Source organism: Maylandia zebra, linkage group LG12, assembly GCF_041146795.1.
Source record: "Maylandia zebra isolate NMK-2024a linkage group LG12, Mzebra_GT3a, whole genome shotgun sequence".
Classification (NCBI taxonomy): Eukaryota; Metazoa; Chordata; class Actinopteri; order Cichliformes; family Cichlidae; genus Maylandia; species Maylandia zebra.
The window spans coordinates 8,472,170-8,489,249 of NC_135178.1; the positions used below are offsets into that span (position 1 = coordinate 8,472,170).

General features: G+C 40.7%; 1 protein-coding gene across 1 annotated transcript; it reads right to left on the reverse strand.

The window, feature by feature from the left end:
* Positions 1–24: 24 nt before the first annotated feature.
* Positions 25–16,849, reverse strand: LOC101470764 (zinc metalloproteinase-disintegrin-like jararhagin). Its single transcript, XM_014409197.3, has 22 exons — positions 16,753–16,849; positions 11,783–11,871; positions 11,588–11,664; positions 11,325–11,403; positions 11,062–11,138; positions 10,352–10,535; positions 10,139–10,201; positions 9,950–10,021; positions 9,651–9,820; positions 9,160–9,241; positions 8,438–8,571; positions 7,875–8,052; positions 4,824–4,913; positions 4,338–4,533; positions 4,147–4,252; positions 3,872–4,028; positions 3,699–3,779; positions 2,057–2,144; positions 1,851–1,956; positions 1,660–1,750; positions 1,434–1,583; positions 25–1,084 (listed from the first exon to the last, which is right to left on the reverse strand). Exons 1-22 carry the CDS (start codon positions 16,808–16,810, stop codon positions 1,052–1,054), a joined length of 2,361 nt encoding a protein of 786 aa, XP_014264683.3. The 5' UTR covers positions 16,811–16,849; the 3' UTR covers positions 25–1,051.
* Positions 16,850–17,080: the final 231 nt, after the last annotated feature.

The following is a 17,080-nucleotide window of genomic DNA, read 5'->3' on the forward strand; positions in this document are numbered from 1 at the left end:
TGTAACAGGATAAGGTTCTTCATCTGTTAGTCACTTAATCACTTTTATTTAATCATTGTACAGCATGATCCCGCTTTACAAAGTAAGTGCATAGGACAAAGTATACAGCAGGACAATATTATAGTAAAAAAAATATTGGGAAACAACCATAATGCAAATAAATGTAAAACAAAATGTTTCAATATAAGAATTAAGAAGAATTATACAACATCAACATTAAAAAACATCACAGTCGCTCATTTTAATGGTGTGGCAAATGATATGTGTCTTACCACTTGCATGTGAGACCTAATCTTGTATACACGTTTAGTGGTCCAGCTTCAAAAAAGGCACCAATAAGAAGCTCATTGCTTCTGTTCTTTCTCTACTCATGCAGAAGTCTGATTTTGTAAACAAAGTAGATAAATATGTACATTTAGATAAAAATATAAATACAACTCAAATTTTTACAGTGTCATAAGAGAAAGCATGGTTTAAAATATTAAAAAAAAACAGACTCTTAAGGTGCTTCATAATGTTCAGCTGGTGGCTTTGAGTTCTCTGAGTGCATTCACTTTAAAGCAGAGCACTGTAGGGTGCAACAGAGCATCGCACTCCGATTTTTGACTGTCACATCAAAGTCAGCGAAATTTATAAGGATTTTAAAAACACAAATGAAATATGAAACTGTAACAAATTCTGAAAACTGTTATAACATTTTCATTAGGTCATGCACACACACTCATATTCTCTGCCATTACTGTGATAAAAAGAGTTATAAGTCACATTCAGAGTCAGGGATGCCTGTACTTGCACTTGCCTTGTTAGAGATACGAACACTAGTAGAGATACTTGTCTGTATCTCTAACCCTGCAGTATGAAAAAGTGCCTTAGAAAATATAAAGCGATGACGACATCAGCGGATGGCATGCTAGTAACAATCAGAGTCTGGCCTGCTCCTCGTGCAATCTGTGAGTCATTGTAGAAATGTTGCTTCAGCACTGAGAAAGCGGTGACGGCAGCCTCCTACTGAGAGCAATAAGAGCTGCTAAGAGATGGCACCACGCAGACATCAGACCTTTGGTGGAGGAACTGGCCTCAGAGCCTGGAGGACAAAAGAGAGATGGATATGTCCAAAAATGTTAAAGTGACACTGTGCTAATTTTTATGTTTATTTTTATCTTCAGATGACTGTGTGTAATATAAAATGAATCACTTACAGCACTGAGAACAGAATTAGTAAAATGGTCATTAACTTTATGAAATGGTTTAGCATCTTTTAACTCACTTTTTTTTTTGGGAAAGCTAGCCAACAAAGGAGACAACCAACCAATTATATGTGCTTTTTTTGTTATCCAATCAAATTAAAGAGTTGCTGGTTAATCTATGGGGAAGGTTTTTTTTCCAGCTGAAATAGTAAAGAAAACGGGTTAAAGGCTGGTGAGCTCTGGTACCTGCCGTGCAGCTGTGTAGTTTGAAATGGGTGGTGTGGGTTTGTTCCCTGGTGGAGCTGGTGCAGTTCTGTGGATCTGAATGACTGGTTTGGGTTTGGTCCCAGCTGCAGGTGGTGGAGGTGGAGGTCCTTCACGCTTTGGTCTGCCAGCCTACAAATTTCAGGTATCATTAGAAACGTGTCGGAACAGTTTTTAGATCAAATTCCAGCTCCATTCAGAACATCACCTGTTGGCCTGATGCAGGGTAACTGGGTGGAGGCTGTTTGCTGTGGTAAGCCGGGTTCTGCACGGCTATCTGCTTCCTCTGATTTGTTGCACTGCAAACACAGATTGAATCAACAGGTGATGACCCTCATGGAGGCGAGTTTGCAGAAACAGAGGCATACAATGGCCTCCAGTAGTGTCATGATTACTCACGTTGGCAGGATGGGACTTTGTTGCTTTTTCCAGATGATTCCTGCGATGGCAGCAATGATGCCTAGGACTAGTAGTGTAACCGTGACTGCAATGACAATAGTTTTTCCTACAGAGACAGAAGAAAAACCGGTTTGCTTGGGTTGTAGTTGTGCAACATGACACAGTAAATTGAACTTAATCTGTAGACTGAAGTAGATGACTCTTACCAGTACCACTAAAAGCTGTGTCCACTGAGTCACAGTTAGGAAGCGTCCACCCAGGCTCGCACTGGCACTCACTTTTGTGGTTGCACACCTGGAAAGCACAAAGAACATGTTGCCATTATTAGACTTTAAGTAGAATTTAAGTAATATAAAACACTCAGCCCCAGTATAACTGGTGCCATGTAGTTAACTAGATTTACCCAGTATATAGTTATAGTGTATATTATATTATCGCTTTAGCTTCTGACAAATTGACTCTAGTTAGTTTTATTTCATTTTGCATAGACTATAAGTAAAATATGAATAAGATGCTAGGCTAAATTATATTATTATGATTAACTAAGAGTTGTTGCTTGCTTGAGCCATTTTATAAAATAAAGTTAAATTAAAAATATTTAGAGGTTTTCAAGTTTTTCTCATTTCATTCACATTTCAAAAAGTGAAAAAAGAATTTGTTATATGGTTTTTTTAAAATATTTTTTTCTTTTTAAATTGGACACTTATTTAGTGCATATTTGCAATCACACTGCAGTTGTAAATGTTTACACGTGGTTCTAAAAAAGCCTACACGAGTAAGTTTGGGCATGTCTTGTATATCTCACATCAGCATTTCAGGGATGCCTTAGAAGGGTGTCTTTGTCTTTACAGGGCCTAAACCTTTTAAAACAACTGGAGCTGCATGGCCACCATTGGTGTGGTTATCACATCCACTTCAAATATTTAGGTTATGTTTCACAATTTTTTATTTATTTTATCATTATTTTATGGTGTTATTGTATTGTAGTTTGCTACAGATGAAACTGATTTTTTGGCAGAGGGGGGAAATCCTGTAAAATCCTGGGTTTAAAATTTGCAAAATACACAGAATATTAACAAAATTCCAAAATGATGCATTTTTTCCCCTTATTTCTACGAAGTCGTTACCTCTGGGACTGAACAATAAAGTCAGCAGTGATAAATCCCAAAAGCTGCAGCTGAATGGCTGATTGAAGCTGGCTATCAAATGTGAGTAGACCACAGTGCTAAACTGACCAATTTAACAGTATTAAAATGTGTGCATATAGCCTTGAAAACAAAGTTAACCTCAGAATCTGTCTGCTAGGCCAAACTTCCATTAGTTTGAGTCAGTGAGTGAGACCTCTCATGGATCCAGGTCATTTACCAAAATGCTAGTATTAGCTTACAACTTTACTTTTGGCTCCAAAATGCAAACATGCCATGACCAATATGACCCCATTAAGATTGAAGTTATAAAATGTTAAGTCCAAAAGTCAATGCAGGCTATGACAGTGACTCCATCCACCTTTCACACCTAAGCTACATTTTAAACATGGATATGGTAGATTAGCTGCCCCCGGCTAACAAAGGATTTAGTTAAACTTTGCAGCGAGAAATCACACAAAAACTACTTTTAACCCTTTGATTTTGTAAAGTTGATCTTAAATTTCACTCTCAGTGGCATTAAAGTCTTTAAAAGCTTTAGAACCCTGTTCACAACTATGAGGGTACGCAGCTTCTCCTCTTGATAACCTTTTGAAAACAGATGAACTAATAATGAAAATACTAGAATATACAGTCCAGCACAAAACTGTTATAAATCAGTTCCACCTCAATGGATCAGTTTTTGGTGTCATCATATACTCACAGCATGGCCTGGGCATTTTGCTGAACAGTTGGTGTTTCTGTATGCCGTCTGCAGATCCACACACTGATTCTGGCTGCACACCTTGGAAAAGACAAGTCAGACATATATTTAACTTTATTTTGTTCTACACTGTAGATGCAGTAAGCAAAAAGTGGATTCAGGAAGCCTGCTACCTTTCCATCTCCACATTTAGTCCCCGTTTCCACCAGGCCTTGGTCACCGGTGTTGTCTGAGAAGAACGCTGCCTTGCATGTGCCGATGGCGACCATCCGGCCATAGTTTGGGTTGTCATTACCGCCTTCACAGAAGAGCTTTCCACAAAGAACATCTCTGCAAAAGAAAGACAGTGTTTGTTTCTGATCATGTTTGGTTAATATGAAGAACGAAGAATCAAAATAAGGGTCGGCTGCAGAGCAACTGTTGCCCTGTACGTTCTACTGGGACTCACTCTTGCTGACAGGGGATGAACTGATTATTTGAGGGGCGTTTGCAGAAGCCATAGTAGACTCCTCTGGTGTTGTAGTTATAGCATCCTTGTTTGGCCTCCTTAGCACCTGATAGCAGCAGAAGATTGCATAAAAACCTAACTCTCCATATGACTTTCACATACATCCATATGCGTATTGACGGGATACTCACCTGATCCATACATCTTGACACACTGCTTAGGTCTCTGTGGACACTGACCGTTGTAGCAGTACCCTTGGCCTCCATCACATGGGAGCCCATTCACAGCAAACACATCCTCCGGACAGGTCGTGCTCTTCCCATCACAGTACTCTGCCAGATCACAGTCATCCTGCTTTGAACGGCACTGTCTGGAGGTAGGCAAGATCTGTGCCGAGCATATACCATCAACGTGTAAGTTATCTGAAACATTGTTTTTCTTAAAGTGTTATATGATTAAAAATTCCAGCGCTATGTCAAACACTCTGACTGCGTGAGCACTGTAAACAAAATATCAAAATGCAATACTGTGGTGTTGGTTCAAGCATTTGCAAGATTCTCTAATTACTTGAGGACTGTAGCTGAGCAAACAACTGGATCACTACAGCCAGAGGAGAGACTTCCAGGGATGAAAATAAGTGACACCAGTTACACTGATCTGTCTTCTTACTGACTCACCTTACAGTTCTCACAGCACTCGCCTTCAGCACACTGTGAACCCTCTTTCAGGGTGCAGGTGGTGGCGTTGCAGCAGGGATTGGTGCACTCCTACGGGGACAAGATATATTAGAACTCATCAGGCTGCTGTTGGGTCTTACTGCTGGGATGCATTATTAAACATCTGTTTGCTCTGCTCCCGTGAGGAATCTTTATCACTAGGTTTGATGGTTTATTGACACATAGAAAAGAACCTGATGAATGATTTCCACTGTGGGTGTCTGCTGGCCTCATGATCACAAATCACGATGTTCAAACTACTAAGAGCAATGTCGAGTGTCACCAATATAGTGTATAATCACTGTTCTCAGTTTCTACTTTCTACTTCCTTATTTCTTGATTTTCAGGAACTTTTGTGGTATAAGACCATTATTGAGTCTGAAGTACAAACATGTAAGAAAGTGTTGTAAACAAAATACCACAAACTTATAATTTAAAATCTGTTTTTTCAATATAACCACAGTTTTGGAAAACAAAAACCCAAACTTCTGTGCGACACAGCTGCCATATTTAATGGATTTCATCTCAAAGTACCACCTAACAAAAGAAAGACTTTGGTAATCAAAAAAAAAAAGTAAGACACAACGAGCTGTTTTTGCTTATTGCAGCACCCCTGTGGTTGAAAGAGCCAACATCATCCGCATTTGCACATCCTGGTGTTTTGAAACCAGCTGGGGCGAGTGAGGACTCGATGTGCTTGTGAAGTCACGTGCCCGTTTGGGCTTTTCAATCAGTTAATATCCAGTGAGCACATCTGGGGTTGCGCTCCATAAAAGAAACAAAGTTTGCAAAAAGGATACCATGTTTTGTTCAGTATGACGTGGAATGAGTGACTGAGTCCGTAAACTCATCAAGAAGTGTTCAAAGAAGTCAGGGCTGTTCTCCTATGGACTCAACAGGGCCAGTAAAAGAATGCGGCTTTGACTTCACACAACACCTAAAACTATGTTTACCATTCATACTGTCTATGGTCCCCACGTGAGTTAATCTCCGTTGCATTGGTAGTCTATGGGGATGTTAAAATGCATACTCTGTCACTCTCCCCAACAAACTGCTTTTACAATCCTTTCCATATCAGGCATCACCATCGTCTGTATGGGAAGCATAAACAGCATACAGATGTCTTAATCAGCCAACATTCCACCCTGGGAGTGCTGCTTGAGTCTCCACATGTTGGTTTCTGTTATCACTGGCCTCTGCAACATTGTTTCTTCCCTGGGCCATCTTTAATTTCCCAGCTTCCAGTGTTTCTTTTATGCACAAGAATTCAGGAATACTGAAAGGTAAAGTCCAATTTAATTTGCTTCTTGCTGCCGTTCCCAGGATGAGATTTGAGGATAAAAAGAAAAACATATCTTAGATTCCAGAAGCAAAATAGGAAACAAACAGGAGAGACATTTTCTCTAAGTGCAGAAGTGGATCAGTAAACTCATCACACTCATACAATCATCAACACATTTTTGTTGGTTTTGCAGTTTTCAGCAGGGTCATGCGTAAAACTGGGTGAAAGCTGCGACCTGACGAATAACCTGTTTTTAGTTTCAGAGACATGAGGCATACTTCCCAGAGTCTGACCTGCTTAGGCCAGAATCTGCCCCTCCCCCAGTCATGTTGGTTACCAAGATGCTCAAGTACTGTGGAAGTACTGAGCTCTACAAATAATTAAAGTGATCTCAATGCATTAATGTACCATTGCCTGTTTTCGCTCTCTTCTGTCCTTTGACAGCTCTCAGCTTTGTCGCAGGATCTATGCTTGGTCTTCTGGCCTACAGCAGCCTTGAGCCTACAGGCTCTGCTTCTCTCTCTTTACCCCAGTCCACACTCATGCCTTATCTCCCTTGAGCCTTATCACAGTTTCAGTGTTTAGTCTGCTTCGCACTTTCTCTTCACTATCTGGAACCATCTTACAATTTTCTCACTCACCATGCTGCTTTGATGATGGTAGTTTGTGCTGTTGCACTAATTAGCATCATAGCTTGGATTCCGTTCTGCTGTGATGGGCCATCAGAGTCGAATCTATAAACACCACTGAATACTGTTTTGTACATCAATAAATCACGTTCAGTTCCTTCTAATGATCTTTCCTTGTTGAATTCCAGCAGAGGTGAAAACAGGTCTAAACATCACTCTGACTGGAATGTTTGTCTCACTGAAAACCACAAGCTGTTCAGCTGTTACACATCGCAAGCAAACAAAAAACTGTTCTCAGACACACTGGAAAAAGTGTTCGCATAACACGGAAGTTCACTTAAAACAATCATTTCTGTTCAGCTACACTATCACTGTCATTCTATAGATATAGTCTTAACACTACATAAAAGTGTTAAGACAACACATAAGCACATACTCCAAGTAATACTGCAAAAAAGAAAAAAATCAGCAGTTCTTCAGCTTCTGGTAGAAGTCAGTTGAATACTGGGCCTTGAAAAAATAAATATCTATCTGAATGCACAGGCTCAGGCCCATTCGAAGAAGGTACATATCTGGTGTGCATCTGAAAGTTTTTTTTGTCTCAGAGCAAGCACCTCATTAAAGAGTCAAGATCAGACAAAGGAAACATGGAGCTGAATTCCATTCTGAGAAATCAATAGCTGTAAGGCAGAAGCCATTTCAGACCTGAGCATGCACAGACACAGATCAGAATTATGGCATAATAGTAATAAATACATTTGTACTGCTACACTGTTTATCAACTAGTCTCTGTAAGTGAGAGGCCAGCAAGACATAAAGAAATAGAAGTTTGTAAAGCTACAATAGGCCTAGGCTGCTGAGGGCTTTCCTCCTGTTAAAAAGGGGTTTTCGCTCCCACTGTTGCCAAATGTTTGCTCATAGGCAGTTATTTGATTGTTGGGGTTTTCGCTGTGTTGTTATAAGACCTCTATCTTACAAAATCCCTTCAGACAGTTGTTGTTGTGATTTGCTTTTAAATGAATAAAACTCACCAGATTCACCAGATGCGATCATCAACTTGCTACACAATAAAACTTTTAAGCAGCTGATGTGATTACTTACCTGCACCGAACCACAGTCGCACTGCTCTCCTTCCTCTCTGAAGCCGTTTCCACAGACCGCGGGAGCCACGACACTCTTGTAGTCTGGTTTGTCCAGCAGACAGCTGGGGCTGCGGCTTGTTAGGTACTTTTCATATTTGCTGCTGCTGCAGCTACTGAAGCTTCGAGGAGTTTTCCAGCTGAAGAGGAACAAACACATTATTAGTATTATTATCTTTTTTTGTGTTATCTTGATCAGTGTCTGACACTAGGAAGACATGGCTGCACAAAAGCGGTATGGTGGTACATATACAGCACGTACGCACCAAACATGCTCACACACGTTCTTCAGTCTTATAGCCATGTGAGATTAAGAGCTGCACCAGCTGACCTCCTTTTTGGTCCAATACACACAGTTATTATGTTGTTGTACCAAATGAAACATGTTATGATGATCAAAACATTTAGTGAGGTTTGTAAGGCTCGTATTGTTAATTTACGGTCACTTGTTATAGCCTGAATTTATTTGCTAACAGAAAGAATCTGCATTCAACTTGAAGGATGTCTCAAGTCAGCTTTTCTTACCTGAGGGCTGCTGCCATGATGCAGCTATCGTCAGAACATAAACAACCACTGGAGTCATCGTGGTCCATGCCCAGGTTGTGGCCCATCTCATGAGACAGTGTTGCTCCCACTGCTATGGCTGCATCACTGTGATCCTAAGAAAAAAATGAAGCACAAGAAAGCAGCAAAAATTTACTAACAGCAAGAGAGAGCAACACAATAATGTCACATGTTTGTCTCAGTTTTAACATTTTCTCAGTCTATTCAGTCGGGACTTTCAGACTGCATGGATCTATTGACAGAGTTAGTGTAGTGGTCTACAAGTGCAGTGCAAAAAGGAGGAAAATGTTTTAAAGGATTTTGTGAAAAATTCATGATTAGTCAAAGAATGAGTTTTCCACGTTGCACTTATGGAGATGTGTGCATCTCAAATGTGCAAAGAAGACTTTGTAGACCGAGTCTAGTTCTAGATCATAATTTAACTTAGTTTTTCTCTTTTAGCAGGAAGTGGTCACTACATGTTAGTGATAAATTGATGGAACTGTCATTTATTTTCTCTGGTATTTGGTCATTAATCAAAGTATCAGATGAACAATTAAGTTGATTTTTGAGGGGCAAAGGAATGACTGAACTAAATGGATTTAGGAACATGTTTCCAAAATTCACATTTACCACAGCATGAAGCAAGGGCAGAAGTTATGAAGTCAGTGAGATACATCATCTGGGAAGCATGAACACCTCACCTGTACTACGCCGACAGAGTGACCAGAACAGAGAGTCCCGATGAAAGCAAGACCCACAGTTGGTCCTTCAAAGTCGATACCACTGAAAGAGAAGATCAGAAAGTCTTAAATTCATATACAGGATTCATATCATCCATCTACTCACTAATCTAGCTACTACTAGATTAGATTAGATTAGCTACTGTGAATTTTCCTGAATGTTGAGGTGTGAACATTCAAGCACATTCTTATTTAAGATTCAATAATGGATCTGCTTGTGGTTGTATCTTGTGTATAAAACACAAGTTACACAAGCGTTATGTGGAAGCTTAAAACCTCTTAAGCTGATGTGTCAGGCCGGTTTAACCTGGGAGAAAAAAAATATGGATACTCACAACTCAGATTTCTGAAATTAGTTTTCTCTTTCCTGCTCGGTTACTGTTGAAAGTAGGAGACATTTTGCTCCACGTGATTTGAGTCTGACTGATTCTACTTATACAATTTATCCATACCTTATAAGATGTGCATTGTCATGTTTTATCCTCGTCACCAGCTCAGAGTTTCTCCACTTCATGAAAGCATCCAGGTTTGCTCCTGCTGGGGGGGTCACAGAGATCAGGTCACCATTCGTCCATATCTCCAACCCCACCAGAGCAATAAAGGTCCTCAGAGGTTTGTAGACCTGAAGAAGACAACATTGGGGATGTAACATTATACTCCAACTGCTAGCAGCTACTGCAGAACAGTATGTAGTACAGTGCGTCTGTATTGGTATGGAATCTGTATAGAAATAGCAAAAAAACAGACTCACCATGTTGACAAAGTTGACAATCTCAAATATTCTCTGTCTCATCTTCTTTTGATCCCTGTTCATCTTCACATACTGAAACACCACAAGACAAATTTCTCATCCTGCTTCTCATCAGTTTATCTTATAAAAATCAAATTTTGCAAACCAAGGGGAAAAAATAAAAAAGTTAGAAAAGAAGATTCATTTTACCGCGCGGTTATCAGCAACAAGGACGAGCTCAACGTATTTCTGCTGCTGTACAATAGAAATACCCTGAAGAAAAAGAACAACACAAATGAAGACTTTTGGGCATGTCTACTTAAACTCTGTCACATTTAACTTAGATAGTTTGAAGACCTAAAAGGTTTCAGAGGTCATGACTTGGAGGAACTCTGGTGAAGAGGACAAAACTAATTGTGTTACCCCTGATCTAGAGCGGCTGCGGCTTGTTGGAGGTTCATAGTCGTCACTCCAGCTGGTGTTAGTGACCCCACACACGGCAGGCGTGAAGTTCTTTTCATTAAAAGTTGTCACTGCATGATCCCCCTCATCGTCACTGGATAGTGGCTCAATCAGGTACCTTTGAGCAGATGTTCTGAAGTAACCCCTAAACCAAATCATGCTGGTTAGTTCATTCATTTTTCAGATGTTGCTTTGAGGCTGACTCAACTCAGGAACCTATCCACTGTCATCTAAAGACTTAATTGGGCCAAACTTCCTCTTGTGTTGTTTTCACTTCAAGATTGTTATTATTGCAGTGTGATTTTAGTGGCTTTTAGCACTTTTGTTTTTGTTTTCCTGAACTTTAACATGCTGACATCATGTTAATCATTATACATGTTAATGTTAATGTAATGTTTTGGTTTAATTAAAGTTAGAGTCACTGTGAGGTGAGGTTTGGTTGAGGGTTAGGATAAGGTTAACATCTAAATAGTAATGAGAGTATTTTCACAACTTGTTTCTGGTGAACCAAGGTGGCCTGAAATCTATTCATCTCATATGAAGGCTTAATACAACAAAGGAATGAAACTGTGAGGTTATTTGAATTATTATGACAGACAGCATGGGTGGGTATCGCTTTGGAAAGATGTCATGACAGTTTAAATAAAGAAAAGATTAAGACGGTGGCTCACCTGAGTCCATCACAGGTACTGATGCTAACAGATGACTCACTGTCGTTCACAATCCTCCCATGATAGAAGCAGTGATCCTGGCAAGGACATGAAAATGGTGACTGTGTTATTAAATGACAACATGTAACTTTCTTTTCATCTGCTTATGTCTCCAGCGTTCACTAACAGCCTTAAAAGCCTTTGAAGCGTTTTAAATCTAGTAAAATGTGCAATTTTACAGCTGTAAGTTTGAGGTAAGTTTGTCTACAAACGCAAACACTTACAATGTCATTCGGTACTGTGGTGACTCGAGTCCCATCTTCTTGGTAGTAAGACTCAGTGTAATCTTTGGTAAGTAATTCACTGAATACAGGAAGATAAAGAATAACATAACATTATTTGATGTGAAGAGTGAGTCTAATTCCAGTTTATTCAAAAAAAATTTGCTTATTTTGAAACAGGATATTTTACATTACTTGTATATCCATTTGTCCACTTATTTTCTCACACTGCACAGACACACAGGTTTAGGGAAGTAAAAACTTACTTATTTCTTTCAAGTTGCATTTCTATGTCTTGTCCGCCCACAGTCATTGCATACGTAAGAGTGTCTGGTCTGTGGTACTGTGGGCAAAAAAACAGGAAATTTTGCTTTGAGTCATTCATTTTTATTTTTTCATTTTCCATAATCAGGAGAAATTTGATTGTCATCACAGGATTTAAAATAGAAAAGAAAAGAAACCTCTGTGTGTCTTTTTCTGATTGTGTGAAGTCTGACCGGTCGAACCACCTCATAGTGCTTTCCCTCCTCAAATTCAGGACCATGGCTTCCTGTGGAAGTGAATCACATATGTGTGATTAGAAAAAGGATATTAATTTTGGATGCTAGTGTCAACAGGGTCTATTTTGTAATTAGTCGAATGCTTAACTCATTGCTTTCAATATTTGTGCTACCTAATCTCGTCTGTTTACATCCTGCTTTTCTATAAGTTTTATGTATCTATTTATTTTGAACCAAACCAATAAAACAACAACAAAAAAACTAACCTGACTACATAATTTGATATCCCATTCCAAATGTCATTTATGTTGCAAACATGTGATCATCGTGACTTTAAACATTTGATTAAAGTTACATTCTCAAGTTTTTAAGTGCATTCCTGGTAACAAAGCCTTTTGTAAACAGAAAGTTTATAGCCTTATATCAAGTTAGTCACATGAATGCTTTCGCAATCATGTCCCCTGGAGAAAGAGGTGAACCACTTTTATTGCCTGTCCCATTTGGTTCTTTAGCCGTCAGAATTGTTGTCTGAAGACCAACAAGGATACCCAATGGATTTACTTTGCCAAATGGATCATCACGGCCTTGTCGTATTGGTCCATTTGATCAACCTTTGTTGTTATTATTTATTTTATTTTCAGTTGTTACAGACGGGACAGACATGACTGAGGGATAGGAAAGGGAGAAAGAAAGATGAAGGAAAAGAAAAACAGAAGGGGAGAGGGACAGTGAGAAAGGGCACTTAAAAAGAGAAAGAAGAGAAAAAAAAATGTCCTGGATCACCTGTTGAGAGAAAAAGAAGAGAAAACAAGAAAAAAAAAAGGGCAACATAATAAACACAACACCATCGCGTTAATCTAGCTAAGTGTAAACAGCAGTAAATACTAAATATTGAATGTTGTTGTGTAGCAAACAGAACCGACAGCGCACAATGTGCTTGGAAATAGCAGCCAATAAAGGTGTAGTTTATGTCTATGAACAGTGAACACCCGTGTGCACACCTGTGTGGATCAGCACGCTTGTATTCAAAAGGTTTCCCCATGTAATGGTCTGCTAGAGGATGTAGAGAGCCATAGCCCCGTCCCCCAGGGCATGAAGCAGGCATGGAGGAGATCCAGGCTCCAGACATCCAGAGGCCCCAGAGTGCGAGAGCCCAAGGAGGACCACCAGAGGGGCATCCGTGCCACCTTCCTGGGAAGAGCTGAGGAGAGCCCCAGGTGAGGGGTCACCCAGTAGCCACGGAGCAGAAGCCAGAGGGGCTGCAGTGGTGTGTCCGCCGGCTCTGCCGGCAGCCAGCTGTGCCAGAGCCGCAGGCCCAGAGGCTGGAGGCCCGAGGGCCCCCTTTGCCCCGGAAGAGGCCTGACCGAGCAACAGGCACCAGGCCCTGCCAAGTAGGCACCGGGAGTGAGCTGGTACATACCTGAGCGCCCAGCCCCGGACACCAAGAACCACCAACACACCGACCCCTGAGGGCATCAGTTACCGGCAGGGAGTGTGGTGAGGGGAGATAGGCCTTTGGAGGGCCTGGGATTCCAGGCCCATCCAGACCGGGGCCTACGGCAGCAGGACCGCCCAGCCCCACAGGACCCGGGGCAGCCCACCCGACCCCACCGCAGAGGAAACTGTACCCACCCTAACATTCAATCATCTCCCAGACTGTACAAGACAGTAGACACCCAGGTTAAGTTTATTCTCCACCTCTCCTGTGACTCTCCCCCACCTGCAGAGTGGACTCCTACAAGGATGGAACAAACTTCCTGTCAGTTGAAGAGCCCCCTAGTTAGGCCGATGCACCAGAGGCCCCCTGCGCCAGGGTTGAGCCCCCGTGCACCCATCCGCCCACAACCTCGGCAACACACCAAGGAGGACCGAAGCCCCCAAGGCCCAGCCAGAGCCCTAGCACAGAGGCGAAGCACCCCAGAACCCCAAGCCCCCACGCCTGCCCCGGATCCACTTAGGGGCAGCCAGGCTACCAGGCCAGTAACCTACGTCCGCCAGCACAGACCCTCCTCCAGCCCTACTGTACGCGGCCACAAGGAGAACAACCTCTAAGAGCGACCAGAGCCACTAACAAGGTTATGACCACAACCCCTGGGTTAAGCCCTCCAGGGATAACGTCCCTAGGGATTCTCCAGACGCCCTAAGCCCGTCCCACCTCCACATCAACCACAATGGCGAAGGCGGGACCAAACCACGACCCCCCATCCCCGCTAGGTGATGAAGCCGATCAAAGTAGCCCAGAGGGATTGATCTAATGTGGTGGCAGAGGCTGTCTCGAGACTAATGTGATCTATTAGATGGTTTCTATATTGGCTTGAATTAAGATTATTTTTATTTTTCCAGTTCATGAGGACCGTTTTCTTGTCGATGCATAGGGCAGTAAAAACCATGTGGACTGTATTCGTTTCTGTAGTGACATCATCCAATTTGCCCAACAAGCACACTAAAGGGGAGGTTGGAATTTTTCATTTCAGACACTTTGATAAGTCTTCACATATCCTGCGCCAAAACTTCTGCACTGGTGGACAGAACCAAAGAGCGTGGATGTAATTGTCTGGTGCATTGCCTTGACAGTGTGAGCAGTTGTTGGAAGATGTAAAGCCCATCTAGAACATCCGATGACCTGTATAGTGCACTCTATGTAGTGTTTTGTGTTGTAAGATTAATCATATTATTGTTTTGTAATATGTCAGGGTTGTTCCAGATAGGTGTACGTCTGCATGGGATTAATGAAGACTCTGTTATTTTTAGAAACTCCCACCATGCTGTCAGAGAAGAGCTGATGTTAATACTTTTAAAGCATTCATGTCTTTTGATGTTTGAGCTGATAAATGGTAGGTCTGAAATTTCTGAATTTAATACCTAAATATTTAATATTTCCAGATTGTAGTGGGGCAGGAGAAGAATTATGGAAGGAGCAGTTAATGGGAAGAACTGTAGATTTTGACCAGTTAATTGAATAATCTGAAACTCTTGAAAACCAGTTTATTAGAGTAATTACCTCAGAAAGGTTGGTTTGTGAGTTTTGGAGAAAAAGTAACACATTATCCGCATAGAGACTGCTTTTATGTTCTACTTTCTTACATTTTATGCCCTTAATTGTTGTAGCCTAATTGCTGCTGCTAATGGTTAGATAAAAAGAGCAAACAGTGAAGGGGAGAGTGGGCATCCCTGTCTGGTGCCCCTCAGGAGAGAGAAGCTGGAGGATGTCTGGTCATTTGTTCTGACACAAGCTGTTGGGGAATTATATAACAATCTTAGCCAGTTTATGAAAGAGTTTCCAAAACCAAATTTGTGTAAATTTGCAAATAAAAATTTCCAGTTAGCTCTGTCAAACGCTTTTTCTGCATCTAGAGATAATATTGTGGTTTCAGTGTTTTTACTGTATGAGTAGTCTATTAAATTAAGTAATCTACGAGTGTTTGTTGATGAGTGCCTACCTTTTATGAAACCAGTTTGGTCAGGATGAATTAAGAGGGGGGTTATTTTCTCTAATCTTTTTGAGAGGGCTTTGCAGATTATTTTTATGTCTACATTTATAAGGGATATTGGACGATAGCTTGAGGGAAATAAAGGGTCTTTGCCTGGTTTTAGCAGGAGACTAATGTTGGCAGAATTCATATTTTTTTAAGCTCACGGGTATAGTTTCTTATTGTCCACATAGAAATATTGACATACTACCTAACCTGCATTAATGGGTGGTGCAGAGGTTGCTCTTTGATTCCCCCCCCAGGCTACCAAGAGGTCGTTTTAGGGTTTTACTACCATCTTTGCGTTATCCTGACACAAAAAAGAATTGACATCAGCTGATTTTTTTTTTTGCCCTAACTCACAAATCCATGCAGTATTTAGAATGTTCCACATCACATTCACAAGGCGGGGATTTTTACTCAATTATTACTGGTATTGACGTAAAACAAAGTGAAAATCAGGTGTGATTTACAGAGCCTGCAGAAGTAGCGTGATTAAATAAAAGGGCAACTTCTCAAATTATAATCACATTTGTAAAAAAAACCTCTACCTGCCACCGGTAGAGGTTTGAATAAACAGAAGGTAGGACAAAACTAGGTTTTAGTTATTAAGTTGATTTCAACTTAAGCTAGAAAATATTATTAGTTCCTTTTTATGGGAATTATTTCTGCATTCCAGATTTTCTCATAAAATCATCATTCTCAGTGTAGCATTTTTCTTGACTAAGACTCCCACCCAGTAGCCAGTTCTGTAAATTTCTGACCATTCTGTACCATAACTTGCTCCAGGAACCAGATGCAGTATATTTAATTAAATAATTAACCATTATTTTCATCTTTTTTTCTTTTGCTTAATTCTCTTCTCACTTTGTGGAGAAACATTTACAAAATTTAAGTCCTTTGCTTCACCAAGAACATTTGTGACTCAAGATTGTATTTCCCAGTCTGCAAAACCTGCCTGGAATAAATGATTAAGTGACTCTGAGTCACGGTTACCTGATAACCTGGTACATAGTAGCACCTGAGAGGGTGTTGGCTTTGTTGTTTTCCATAACTTAACTCTGAGGGAGCGTCACAACACTAGCAGTGTGTTTACAGTAATTCTTTCTCTTTCTGTTATTTGACTGTAATGAGTGTGCACAAAACGTGTTTTCAACAGGCGTGAGACACAGCCACTGTGTTTTAATGTTCCCTTTATAATCACATGTCTAGTAAACAAATGCAAAAGGCTGAGAGGCAAATTCATCTGAGCACGAAACATGAAACAGACCAGAGTTAAAGCATAGTGTCTTTAATTCCGGACAAAATACATCGTCCTTGGCTAGGAGATTTAGAGGACTACTTGAGGAAAAGAAACCTGCCACCGGTAGAGGTTTGAATAAACAGAAGGTAGGACAAAACTAGGTTTTAGTTATTAAGTAGCCAGTGTGCTGGTGGATGTAAAAGTATCCAGTGACTTACCGGAGAGCTCGAGAGAGGCATATAGGATGAGGACCCACAATAGGAGGTTTCGTGTCATTGTCCAAGTGCAAACTGAGTGTGACAGAGCAGACCAGCATTGTAATGACAATTTATAAACTAGGAGTTCCTGTTCTGTTAACCACGCCTACCTCTTACAAACATTCACTTCTACAAACTGGCTCAAACACGCCACTGCTTGTGTTGTGACATGTAGAACATGCTCCATGCTCTTACTTAATTATTAAGTGGCAAATTTTCACGTCCTATAAACCTTAAGCTTTATCAGTTCTCATTTAGACATGTACATGGAATGAGGTTGTAAACCTCC